Genomic DNA, 14295 nt, shown 5'->3' with positions numbered 1-14295 from the left:
TAGATGCAATAATTTTAGCACCCAAATGCATTTCTTTTAAGTCAGTAGTCCGCAACCTTTCCAGCTTGGCAACCCAGCCTGGCAGGTGGTGGTAATGTGAGTGGCAGGCACGGCATGCAGTGGGCGCATGTACTCTCCATTCATGCAAATGTAGATTTGCGCGCGAATAGTGGGTGCTTGTGCTCATGCGTGAAGCTCCCCTGGCATGAGAGGCAAACACTTGCACTCACTCATGAAGGTCCACTCACACGAGAGGATGGTGCTTGAGTGGTGGGCACTTGTGCTTGTGCGTGAAGCTCCGCTTGTGTAAGCAGAGGGCCTTGGCGTGTGAAGCTCCATTCGCATGAATGGAGCTTCGCTGGTGAACTCAAGCACCCTCCACATCCCTACATCCCATTGCTACAAAACACATTTTAAAACTAAATATGAAAACACCTGCAAGAGAGTTTATTGTAATTTTCCTTATTTATATCATTATAAACCAGACATTGTGCAGGGATACGTGGGCAGAAGGAACATAGAAAAGATGAAAAAAATGTTAACAGTGACAGGAATGTGACTGTTTTTTTTCCAGGAGTTCAGTAAATAAAAACGTATCATTTACTGTCTACACTCTATTGACTAAAGTGGGCCAATTCATGTTAAAATTAACATTGACATGACAAAATAACAATTGTTTTCTAAAAAATAGCAACAGAACATTTCTACAGAATAGGAAGATGAACCTTCATTGCAAATATGAAAGATTTTGGAGTTATATTTTGCAGCTTAGTGAAAAGAACTAGGTCTACTAATAATAAAACACACAGATGAATAGCTTAAAAATCTGGAATGGGACAATTCGCTACAGCCAATTTACAACTCACCACAGCTAACTTGCCCTGGAACAATTTAACAATTCAATTTAATTATTTAAAATAAATTAAAAACATATTTTAATTTTTGTCATTCACATTTCATTTTGTCCCTCCTCTTGCTCCTTTCTTTAATTAGTTCATTCCATCATTTCTTTAATATTAGTTTAACTCTTGTCCTGCAGCAAGTTGTCCCGTTGTGAGTTGGCCAGTTGTCCCATGATGAGCCATGGCAAGTTGGCCGTGGGGAGTTGGCCACGGCAAATTGTCATAGATCCCCCCTCCAAATCAAACCCCTATTAAAACTAAAAGGAGGGGAAACAAAGGAAAAATTCTCTGTCAAGTCTTGATGCAGGGCAATTATTAAGAAATAAGACACCAAAGAAAGTTCTGTCAGCAAGAACTCTATAGAATCATGTTGCAGTTTTCTAAATACTATTTTTTTTAAAAAAAAAACAACAACAAACCAAAATGACAGTTTTTATGGATAGAAAATAAGTATGTAGTTTTAACTATATATTCAAGAGCAAACAATCCTTATCCTGGAAGCCAGTTAACTATTAGTATAAATAATATGGAGGATATTATTTATTTTATTTTATTTTATTATTTATTTTAAGCTAACAAGCTATATCCCTACAAACTTGTAATATAGAGCAGAGGGTATTTTCTTCTAATGGATAGTTGCAGTTTAAAAAGAACCAGACACATAACTGTGTTAAAACAGAACAACAAAAAAATTGATAATAATAACAATGTTTAAAAATCCCATAAAGAACAGAGCTAGTTAAAAAAACTCCTCAAAATTAAAGTAGATAAAAATATATTTAACCAAGATAATTTGAATAAATGTATGTGAAGCTAACTTCTTCAGGAAGAGAATTTGACAGGGTTCAGTAAAAAGAGTTGTTTATGGAACATATTGAAGTGTTTTTAAAGCAGATTTTAAATAAGGGTGCAAATTAAGAAAATTTAGTTAATCATTTTCATCAAAGAACAACTAAAAGTAAATCCATACTTATCATTCGAGAGTCTTGTTTATTAAAGAAAGGTTGGAGACTGATTATTATTATGTGAGATGATACATGAAAATACTTTTTTCAAAGTTTTTACCATACCTTCTTTAGTATTCCTCCCCCCATCAACAGGAGATTCAATTTTGTCTGGTCATTTCTATTTACCAGGGGTATAAAAACACAGATAAATAGATAATTTAGTTCAACTGTTCGTAAAATCATGAGTTGAACAGAGTAAAACTGGACAATCATTTTCTTCAGTTAGCACCCTAGACCTATCTACCAATTATGCATGTAAAAATATTAAAACCATAGAGATAGACTGGATCTATCATTTAAAAATGTATCAATGGGTACTGTAAAAGCTAAAATGGAAAAATATAACCTATGTTTGTATCAGCGTGAATCTGGAGGTTTATGTTCACTGTAGACATATTCATTTGAACATTTGGGCACATTGTAAATTATAAAGAACAAAGCTTTCCAGTAAAGTTCACAGAATTAAGGTATTTTATAGGATTGTCTTAACTGTTAATTTTGAAAGAAATTTAACCTATTGAGAATTTTACTAAATTTCAGTGTGTACCAACTGATTATACATCAATTTCACACAGTTCTTGAATCAAATTTATAAGTTTGCAAAATAAATACTACATGTATTAGAAACCTTTTTATTGATCCTGTCAGTACTGTTAAGTAAATAGTTCAGTGATTATGATTTGAAATGCTTTATAATAATTCTCTGTTGCATAATTACCTATTTTTTGTTTCAATCAGCATATATTTCAATTAACATGTTTATTAAAATATTATATATTAAATCCTATGAAATCAGTATATGCTTCTTACTTTATTGAGAGGAATTGACCCATTTTTTATCATGAAAAGATGGCCTTTTACAATCTTTCTCCATTTTCTTTAATAGTGACCTCTTGAAACTTTGGATTTTTAAAAACGTTAAGATATCACTTCAAATAATTATAGGAAACCCCGTAGCTTCCTGCTACCTTGAAATCATATGTTGTGCAGTTTAAAATGATTGACACATCTGAGAAGTATGCCTGATTTGATTTAGTACCCATCTGGATTTGTCCTGTATTTTAGATTGCCTTCATAGTTTGTAGTGGTGTACTTATAGATTGCACTTATAAAAGTGAGACTATGCATCCAGCTCCAGGGCAGTAGACGTGAAAATGGTGCCATGTGGAATTATTTTAAATAATTCCATGTTCATTACAATTGTTGCCTGAAGATTGAGAATTTGCTTCTTATCACACAAATCTAAGCCAGATGATGAGTCATTACAAACAAATGTGAAATAATTTACATCTAATATACATCAGTCTTTTGAGAAACGAGACGGAATCACTTTTCTGTTATTCAGAGTAGTATTCCATTGTATCACTCAACTATCAGCAGATGAATTTTAGACAGATCAGAAGTGTATGTTGGATGGTAGTATGGAAAAATGTTTCAAATTCTTTCCCATGATGTCTTTTTCTTAGGGTATGTACATTAAATCTACATATGATGGTCTCCATGTAATTACTGGAACAACAGAAAATGTAAGTATTGATAATACGTTTTACTGAGATCTGGAGCATTTTTAAATTTAACTTTAGATTAAATTATCCCTGAGATTGCCTATCTTAATTGCAAAGGACCAAGAATATGTTATATCATTTATTCATCCATAGCTCACCCATGGACACTCTGCTGTAATAATCTATATAATAGCCACCCTAAATATATAGTGCAGTAATTGGAATTTCAGAAACTCTCCAGCTCTCATCTAAATTCACTTGTGCAGTTCAAATAATATTATAAAACAGGTTGGTTTGACATTAATTTATGCATAACACATTACAGCAGGGGTCCTCAACCTTGGCAACTTTAAGACTTGTGGACTTCAACTCCCAGAATTCCTCAGCCAGCAAAGCTAGCTGTGGAATTCTGGGAGTTGAAGTCCACAAGTCTTAAAGTTGCCAAGGTTGAGGACCTCTGCATTACAGCGTGTTCCTTCACTCCCATACCACACACTGGAGAATAACTATCTTTAATTTGTAAGGGTTTACTGTATCATGCAAATGAAGTACACTGGAAACTTCCAGTGGGAATAAACAACGGAGGGGCCTCTAGCTCAGGTTAAATTTATGACAAGGTTCTTTTCCACAAGTTCTTTTGCACTAAATTTATACAATACAGTATCCTAAATCCTATGACTGGCTGACCAATCCACAGACTTGAAGGGACAAATAGTTCATTATACATGGGGATGTCCATTGATAAATCTGGCTTGTGATATGATATGATATGATATGATATGATATGGACATTGTCTTCTTAAAAGAAAGATCAGACTTTTCAGTTTTGATAAAGACCTAACATCTCTAAATATAAACTATTTTAACAACCATCTTAGCACCATCATACAGTTTATTTTACTATGGAAGGTCCTTGTTTAAATATTAATTTCCAGCTTACCAAATCTAGAAGGATCCCCTTCCTGTACAACTGTACACCTGAATGAATTTAACTGAATGTATATAAGCTAGAGTTAAAGCTTGCTGCTACAGTTGTCTCATCTTTTCATATTATTTGAATCCTCACGAGTAGTTGAGAGGGCTATTAATGCTCCATTTTTAGATCAGTACAATACACATGAATGCCCAATCTATTTTCTTTTTTCTATTGGTTTATATTACTTGGTTAACATTTCTCTTAGGGTGGAAATAATATCAGATCAAGTTATCTGGGTTGCTCCTTCATACACATTATATGAGTGATCTGATGGATGTATATGAAACTAAACAAAACTGATAGAATTCAAAGCTAAATGGGACTGTAGAGAATTGCAACTATGTGTGTGAATATTTGTTTGTAGAAGAATCATATGGATTGTTAGCTTTGTTTGTTTTTCCTCTGAATCAGTATATTTTACCAGAATGACAAATCCTTGGCTAAAGGATGTATTTATTGTTTCTTGAACTACTAAATCCTATATTAGCAACATGTTTACATGAACAGTTGTTAGAAAGATATTATTGTCAGCATCTCTTAAAATATATATAACAAATATAAGATAGCCACCCATTCTTGATAAATACAAGCTTTTTTAAAAAGGAATACACTGTTTATATCCATAATATATAATAGATAGATTTATTCAGAAAGAAATAGATTCATATTTGGGAAGAAATAAGTTATGTTTTTGAAGTCCAATTGAATAAATTGCACTCACCAGCATTCAGGAAGCTATTGGTATAATTAAACAAGTTTAGGTACACTTATCCTTTTTGTAGATAAGAAAAATCTATCTATTGTAATTTAGAAATTTTAGGCACAATGATATATTTATGAATTTGGCATATCATTCCTGGATGCTTTTTGTTGTTTTTAACCTGGCAAAATCTTGGGAGAAATTATGTAAAGTGAGTTGGAACTTTGTCCAATAGCATAATAAGCATCTGATATTCAAACTGAATAGGACCAAATTTGGTGTGGGAAAAAAGGGTGGCCAAAAAAAGAATGTTAAAAAGTGGGCCAGACTGGTGTTGTAGGGCAAAAGAATAAAGTGCTCTGGTGTTTCTGTGATATATGAAACACACTGAGCCGTGGTACCAGACCTGCTCCAATCTGATCCATTAGGAAAAAAAGATCCTCTGTTCCATTTGGTTGAAGTGACAGGTTCTTTTACTAATAGATATTGACTGCAGTAAAGTTAGGCAAGTTCTGGGTTTCTCTTGCTCAAAAGATACAGAAAGGTTTCCCAGCCCTCCCCCCCCCCATGACCAGTCCGTCTTCAGCCAATTGGAACTTCCTGAAGTATTTTGAGAATGCTGAGATGTTTTGAGGTAATCCACATTCTTTCTCTGGGTGCCTGTCCTTGGATGTTGGTACAGCCGGTAGACATGCTGCACAAATAGCTTAAGCCAAAGTGCGAGCGGATTTTTTGACAGGGTATAAAGTGTACATGTTATCAACCAAATTATGGTATTGCCCAAGCTTTTGGGCAATTCTACTATAAAGTCCATTGATATATTTTTCCATGAGGCTTTAGGTTCTGCTACTAGCTGGAGAAGTCCTGGTGTTTTCCCTTGTCACTTCTTGGTGGAGGCACATATACGGCAGCTAGCAACATAACTCTCTATGTCCTTTTTCAGTGATGGCTACCCAAATTAGTGCTTGACTAGGTGTAGGGTTTTTACAAAACCAAAATGCCACGCCACTTTTGAACCATGGCTTTTTTCTAGAAGAATTAACTGTTGGCTCTGTGGGAAGTACAGTTTGTCCCCCAAGCAAGCTAGACCATCTTGCATTGTACATTCACCCTTATGCATTTGGAACCATTTGTCTTCCTCCAAAGCTGCTTTTAGGGCTCCCTTTAGATCATCGGCTATTGGAGTTTTCGCTTTGGCCTATGCCTAGATGGTGACTGGGCCACCAGTTGTCTGGAGGAGATGACTGGCCTAATCACCTTTGGTTTTGCACTATTGTACTATGGCAGCCTGGATAAAGCATCTGCTAAGACGTTTATTCCCCTGGAGTTATCATAACACGAAGTTGAAGCGGTTAAACCTCTGAGCCCAACAAACTTGTTTGGGCGAAAACCTTGGGGGGGGGGGTTAGAGCCTCCAATATGATCAATCCATACTTCAAATGGGGTTTTTCTCCCTTCTAGGAAATGTCTGCAAGTTAGGAGCGCCCAGCGCACCACATAGGTTTCCTTCTCCCAAACCACCCATCTCCACTCCGTAGTTTCTCCAGTTCCCTAGGAATCATGGAGTACAGCTTAGGTTTGGGTAATTTGGCCACCGGTAGGATTTCTATGGAATAATCGGTCAGCTAGTGTGTATGTGGAGTGCAACTGACGCTTTTCACTGAAAACATCCTGTAAGTTCTAGTACTTTTTAGAGATCTGAGGACCACCTTGGACCCGGTCTTTGACGGTGGCTTCCACCTCCCTTTTTGGCTTCACCTGTGGCAGCTTGGGGTAAGCTTTTTATGGTTGTTCTCCTGCCCCTCTTCACAGTTGGCCTGCCAAATCTTTATCAGCCTCTTCCTCCAGTTCAAACAAAGGTTCCATTTCAGAAGCCAAGATAGTTCTAACACAAGGGACCTCTCCATGCCAGGGACCACAATAAGGCTCAGGGTCTCTGTGTGTGCACCCATCCTCATCTCTATTGGCTTGGTGACGAATGTTGCTGGGATCCCCTCACCACTGAGCTGTCCAGCTGGCAAAAAGCTATGGGTAGTTTAGGTTGTCTTTTACTAAAGGTTTTTTTACTAAAAGATGTTGGCTGCAGTAAACTCAGGTGAGCTCTGGTTTTCCTGCACTCAAAAGATACAGAACGGTTTCCCCTCATTCCAGCCCTCCCTCCGTGACCAGTCTGTCTTCAGGCAATCGGAACTCACTTAAGTGTTTTGAGAACGCTGAGATATTTTGGGGTAATTCACATTTTTTCTTTGGGTGCCTGGCCTTGAATGCTAGTACAAACTGGTTCTGAGCTTCTCTGGTCTTTCTCACCTGTCATTCCCCCCTCCCTATTTCCCATCACACACACACACAACTTTATTGCCAATCTATCCTCCTTCCCCTTCTTGCTTTTGATAGCAGGATGCTTGTGAGGCGTTGAGCTGAGCCTGGCAGACCTGACATGTGGCTTGGAATACAGTATTAGCAATTGCTCCATTCTAAGCCTTATTCCTCTCAATCACATAATGTAAAAGGAGCATTTTCCATTTTCCATGTATTATGGAAGTCATACAGATATACAAAGTTACAGCTATTGCTGTTAAAAGGGCATGGAAATAATTCAAAAAGATACATTCAATGTGCTTCATTTATTTTATTTTTATCATATGTTAGAAATCAGTAAATAGTACTATAAAATATTGCTAGGATAAGCCATGTTGTTGTGTTTTTAAAATAGATTTTGTCATTTCCAGATGGGTAGGGCAATCCTGGGAAATACATAGAAACTGTATAATGAATAGCAAAACTATATAGAACTGTGTTACATTAATAATAATCCTCCAAGATCATTTGCACTTAGAACTATTGCCTAAAATTGTAAAAATTTATGTTATCCTTGTAGCAACAACAAAACATATTACAGAGATCCAAAACAGAGAACTGTAAATTAATTACTTACAACTAAATGAGCTATCATTGGCATTTTATTTAAAGGAATTCAAATTTAAAAGGCAATTTTAGTATTATAATAAAACAAATTCTTTCAAATAACAGAAATTGAATAGAAGCTTTGGTATTATGAATTTTCTTTGGAGCGATATTGTTGTGAAACATATTTGTGTTTTTGTGGATTAGAATAAGTGGAATAAAGTTTAGAAAATATATATATTATGACTATCTGAAAATGATATGTCTTAGTGTCTTATTGTTAAGAAATGTTATGGGGGCTATAGAAAATGCCTTTTGCTTTTAATATGGTATATCCAATTTAAGTGGTTCTGATATTTGATGCATTCTGGGAATGATTTCCGTTTATTTGTCTCTTCTAAATGTCCTTATTGTATAAACTGTGGGATTCAAAAAGGATTCAAAATGCCTTTTCATTGGGGATACACTTAGTTTGTCTGTTATAAATGAAATGCATGTGATATGCTCAGCACTTTCTTTACCCTTGGAAGGAAAATCAGTGATGTCAAGGAGTTGGCTTTGAAATGGTTAATATAGAGCAGTGGTTCTCAACCTTTTTAATGCCGCGACCCCCAACTGGTCGTAAGTCGAGGACTACTCAACCAGTCGTAAGTCGAGGACTACTCAACTAGTGCAGCACCGTTTGCAGAATGGGATTTTTGGCGGGCTCAGCAGGGCAGAGACAGCCTGGAGAATTCCTATTGGCTTTTGAAAGGCAATAGAAATAGACTCTATTCAAGAGAGTCTATTCTGTTGGCTTTCAAAAGCCAATAGAATAAAAGGGAGTAGCACAGCTAAGGAAAGGGGGGAAAAATGGCAGACTGTGTTGTTTGGCGACCCCCATGAAATGGTCGTTCGACCCCAAATGGGGTCCCGACCCACAGGTTGAGAACCACTGATATAGAGGATTGAAAATCACCCAGCTTTGTTCACAAAACCATGATCATGTTAATGTTTCTTTGTGGATATGATTGTGAAGATTACTTGCATTCCAAGTCTCATGCCAGGTATTAATCCACATCTCCACATAGAGGGCAGCCAGCCTTCATGCTAGACATTCAGTACACATCCCCAGCAAGTAAGAGGTGTTTTTAGTAATGTACAGAATGATATACACAAACTTTCCTTTTATGGGAGATAGCAAAGGTTGGTTACTTTAAGACAAATACTAAAAATATGTGTATTGAGAGTGCAGAGTTTATCATTTTCCTAGCAGCCCATGATGAAAACTGAATTTCCAGCAATCTGGAGAAGCCAGGTAATTGGTGCAGAGGAAACATGCATTGCAGGAATTCTTCTATTTCCTGGCAAAATATTTAGCTAAGTATTTGTACCAGATTGATTTATGTTTACTGTGTAGTACTAAAGAGTTAGATTTTTTTTTCCTTTAAAGAAATGTTAGAATAGTTAATACTCACTTATATCAAACCAACAACATTTTGTGGTCTGTTAAGGGACCTGGATTTTCTTTTTTTTTTTCCTTCATTTTTTTAAAAAATTGTCAGCTATACCATTATGCTTTGGGCAGCTCTGTAGTTTATATTTTTATATTTTTGTGCATTCGGATTTCTAAAATTTATAGTTAAAAAGGAACTTTTAATCTTTCATTTTGTATTATAAAGCTTAAACTTTGTTTTCCTCTTCTAAAACTGATCTGCCTCCCATGAGAGAAGGATTTTGTCCTCTAGATATGCCTGTACATTACATGATCAGGAGGCTGCAATATTGAAATTACTTCTACTTTTTGTTCTTTAAACATTTAATTACTAGAAAAGCAACACAGAGTGTGAAAGGCTATCTCTCATATACTCAGGCTCATCAAGTGAGTAGCTCCCAGAATATAGCTGGTAGCAACAGGAATTAATAAGTCACTATCCCAAAACTGGAAGAAAGAATAGGATGTGAAGGGCTTCTGGTAAAGAAAATTTGAGACCTCCATCCTTATATCTTATGGATTCAATTGGTTTGCTACAGCTTGTGAGATTTCCTTTTTCTAGCTCACGGGTCAGCAACTCGCGGCTCCGGAGCTGCATGTGGCTCTTTGAGCCTTCTCCTGCGGCTCCCAGACTCCTCTGCCATTTGCAGAGAGAGAGACAAGAGACAGAGAGAGGCACTTGTGCTTCCCTGCTCTTCCCCCCCTCTCTCATCAAGGTCCTCACCTCTTGTGTGCCCGCGCGTGTGCATGCATAACTTTTGCGGCTCCCAGTGTTTTCTTTTCTCTAGGAAACAGGTCCAAGTGGCTTTTTGAGTGTTTAAGGTTGCAGACCCCTGTTCTAGCTGATATTACCACTTAAGCAAAAAAGCTTCGAACTAGCCACAGATGGATTTCTGAAGGGGAACATTAAACAAAATTCTTGTTAGAAAGGCAATCCACAATTTACCCTTAGAATCCAATAACCAGCATTTGGAATGGGTAGAATATTGAATAAGTATGTGATTAATGAGATGGAATTCCTATGACCAGGTTATTCTATATCCACCCATATCTTACTTGCTGTACAGTACCAAAAAGTAGAATAGCAGATGAACCAGGGGAAATGAATTCTCCTTCCTTCTTCAGCCTACTTTCTGATTTATTTATTTACATTTACAAATTACATGGGTAGTTTTTTTAGGATTAAATACAGCAATCCACCTGGAACTGAAAAGCACAACTTTTTCAGTTGGAGATGCTACCATAATTGTAGCATACTGCTTCATTTTGTTCTGCCTTTCTCCTGTTGTTTGGATTTTAAAGCAGATATTGCTGTGTTTTAAAATTTAAAAAAAATATGTCTTGGCAATTGTTGGATTTTTATTGATGACGTTTTTGGTAACAATCTGGTAACAATAGCAATAGCACTTAGACTTATATACCGCTTCACAGTGCTTTACAGTCCTCTCTAAGCAGTTTACAGAGTCAGCATATTGCCCCCAACAAACTGGGTCCTCATTTTACCAACCTCGGAAGGATGGAAGGCTGAGTCAACCTTGAGCCAATGAGAATTGAATTGCCAAACTGCTGGCAGCTGGCAGTCAGCAGAAGTAGCCTGCAGTACTGCATTCTAATCACTGTGCCACCACGGCTCATATGATATGAACAGATTTGCCACTTATCTCACAAACAAGTATTTCACTAGGATTTTCACATATAGAAAAAAAGATAATGAACATTCATGTTCAAATTAAAATACAGTAACAGAAATTAACATTTTAGAAATATACTTGTAATCTCTGAAGATTTATATTTATACTTGGCAAATATCTAATTGGTGGTCAAGTTAGCAAACTGGATAACCATATTAAAAAGGCTCTTTATATAACTATTAATATAATTATTAATAAAGTTTACATTAAAAGATATAAAAAGATATAAAATATTCCTCTGCCTCCCCCAAAATTCTAAAGAGAATGTTCTGACTGTTGAAGGATGGTATTTAGAAAGAATGGGGGAAGAAAATGGAAGATAATGGGTTAAACTTGAATGCTTGAGCAGTTGTATTGAAATAATAGTTTCTATGCAGAATTATGGATGTACTTAATTGCTTGTATGATTTTATATTTATGGTTTTCTATTTGTTTCCATATTACATCCTAATTGGAAAATAATAAAAATTGACACATGCCCAAGAATTCCCTAATTTATGTATTTTAAAAATTTAAAATAAATTTACTTATTTACAAAACTATTTACTGGAACATTTAAGTACAATCTTCATAGCTTAATTATTTATATTTTTTTGCAAAAAGAGAGATGATAATCAGTAAGGATTATATTCTTTATCATCTCTTTTATTTTAAATTCAGTCACCTGCAGATCGATGTAAGAAAATCCATGCTGGCGATGAAGTGATTCAAGTTAATCACCAAACTGTGGTATGTATAATTGAATTCTGTTTCACTTGAAGATGAAAATGCATTAATTTATCAGCAACTCATGTTAACAAATTTGGTTTATTATGTTGAGCAGCATCTGCATGAGGTATTTAAAAATTAATAATTCTTGTGATGTTTATATGTAGTCACTTCTTCTTCAACAATTAAAAAAAACATAGCTAGCCAGTTTATAAAATGCTTCCTCTTAAAAAAGTTTTGTTTTTATGATAATTGGCTGCTACTTAATGGGAATATTATTTTCCTAGAAATAGCAGCTGAATATGTCAATCGTATCATGAGAAAAGAGCCAGTAATTTCAGCCTACCACATTACCTTATACAACTAAAACATATTTCTATCAGTACATATTTGCTAATATTCATGTAGGAGAATTTTTATAAAGAAACCTCTAATAGGACAACCTCTTCCGGTATTAAACATTTAAAGACTTGACGGATTTCTTACTTTCCTAGTAGTGGTATAAATGCTATGGCAGGAAAACAATGTTAAATCATACATTGTTCAACTCCTACATGTTTATTAATTGGAATCAGAAGTAATGTATTTTGTGTTTCATGCTTTAGTGGGATAATATATACTTTATTTCATTCCTTATGGAAAAACATACTTTAGCTATTAGGATGAAATAATATTAATGAACTTTGCAGTTAGCAACACCTAGCTGACCATGACCATTCTCTGCAGATAAATGAGCACTTGTATGAAAGTCAACCTAGGAAATCCACGTCTGTTTTCTTGATTGTAAAATAAAAAAATACATATCCTGAAAGAAAACAATGGTAAACATCTGTAACACCATACAAAATCCCCACTATAGTAGATTCAATATGCAGGAACTGAGGTCAATTTAAGTGAGTTTGTAATTTATTTAGTTTGGCAATGAAAGTGCTATAACTTGGGATGATGTTAGGATGATGTTGATGCTCCTACATTTCTGTAGCGATGGACAAAAACCCGATACACAGGAAATGAAATAAGTTGTATGACACCATAAAAAGGGCAGATGAAGATGTTATGCATGTACACTTGAGTGAATAAATCCCACTGAATATTATGGAACTTGCTTTTGAATAAACGTCTGTTATTAGAATGAATCAGGGTTTGCCTTTTTAAAATATGCTTAGAATTGTACTGTTAGAGCAGTGGTTCTCAACCTTTCTAATGCCGCGACCCCATAATACAGTTCCCCATGTTGTGGTGACCCCCAACCACTTATACATCACCGGGTGCCAGGGGCATGGCCAAAGAAAAGGGGGAAAAATGGCGGACAGCCTTGTTTGGCGACCCCCGTGAAATGGTCGTTCGACCCCAAATGGGGTCCCGACCCACAGGTTGAGAACCACTGTGTTAGAGACTAATAACATTTATTGGGAAATTTGAACAAGGTATTTTTATAATGTGGGAACATGATTGTGGGATGATGCATTTTTTGCTTTGATTTATTTTACTGGAATACTAAACTAGAGATGAGAAATTTTTATTAATTTGATTTTAACATAATGATTCTTTAAGATAAAACTGTAAATTTTGTAGTTTGTTCCATTTTTAAAAATATTACTATATTTCAGGAGGAATATATATGAATGTATTTATAATTTATATTTGAGGTAACATTTAAATGATGACTATATTGGTGAACTTTAAGAATTGTTAGAAAGTTACAACTCAGTTCTAACCTTCCATGGCAACGTACATGTTAACTGTACTAGTCAGCATAATAATCAGCTCCCACACCTGAAATTGTAGTTCTCAGTTAACAACAAGGTGAATCATTACAAAAACGAGAGATCAATGTTATATCCAATAAATAGCTGGTTGTAAAACAAGAGGCAATCAAACAAACGCTATAATTAACTGCTACATTCAAAGAAGTTTTAAATGAAATATGAGTACTTGATGATATGAATTAGGATGATTGCTGAAATCCAGCAAAAGATAGTTATTGCATCTACTTTGTTTTTCTAGAAATCTTAAGTTAAAATCTGTTTTTCCAATTTTATTTGTCTCTACTGTCATGTACCAAGTGGTTTTCTAAGTTCCTTCAAGTCTGATTCATATATTGCTGTTTTGAATAAGCTAGGTACCCTGCATTTTGTCTAATGACAGATATTCTTAATATTCCTAATATTTTAAAGTCATCTTCACATTATTGAACAAACTAAATCTAATTTATTACCAAATTTATTTGATTATTTGTGGCAATGTCTGGATGGCAGTAGCTTCTTATATTTGTTCTCAAGCTATGCTCTTTTGAACAAAATACTCAATCATTTTTCATATTACCAAATTTCTTACATGCTAATTATGCATGATAAATGTGGTTAAGGTGTGAAATAACACTGAAGAGTTATAAGATGGAGTACAGAGTTAGTTGACATTGCATATT

General features: G+C 35.3%; 1 protein-coding gene across 5 annotated transcripts in view; it reads left to right on the top strand.

Moving 5' to 3' along the window:
* CNKSR2 (connector enhancer of kinase suppressor of Ras 2) overlaps positions 1 to 14295 on the top strand; it is a 200986-nt gene that overhangs the window by 65173 nt on the left and 121518 nt on the right. For 4 of the 5 annotated variants that reach the window (XM_039354439.1, XM_039354440.1, XM_039354444.1 and 1 more), the window contains exons 7-8: positions 3376 to 3435; positions 11820 to 11888. The exons of the other annotated variant lie outside the window; for it this stretch is intronic. In XM_039354439.1, the coding sequence (XP_039210373.1) occupies positions 3376 to 3435; positions 11820 to 11888 (129 nt within the window). The remainder of the gene's footprint in view (positions 1 to 3375; positions 3436 to 11819; positions 11889 to 14295) is intronic. 5 annotated transcript variants of the gene reach the window in all.

This window comes from Crotalus tigris, unplaced genomic scaffold (genome assembly GCF_016545835.1).
Source record: "Crotalus tigris isolate CLP2741 ecotype Arizona unplaced genomic scaffold, ASM1654583v1 scf7180000018553.2237530, whole genome shotgun sequence".
Classification (NCBI taxonomy): domain Eukaryota; kingdom Metazoa; phylum Chordata; class Lepidosauria; order Squamata; family Viperidae; genus Crotalus; species Crotalus tigris.
Note: the sequence above shows the minus strand (reverse complement) of the source record. Positions and strands in the feature narration are given on the sequence as shown.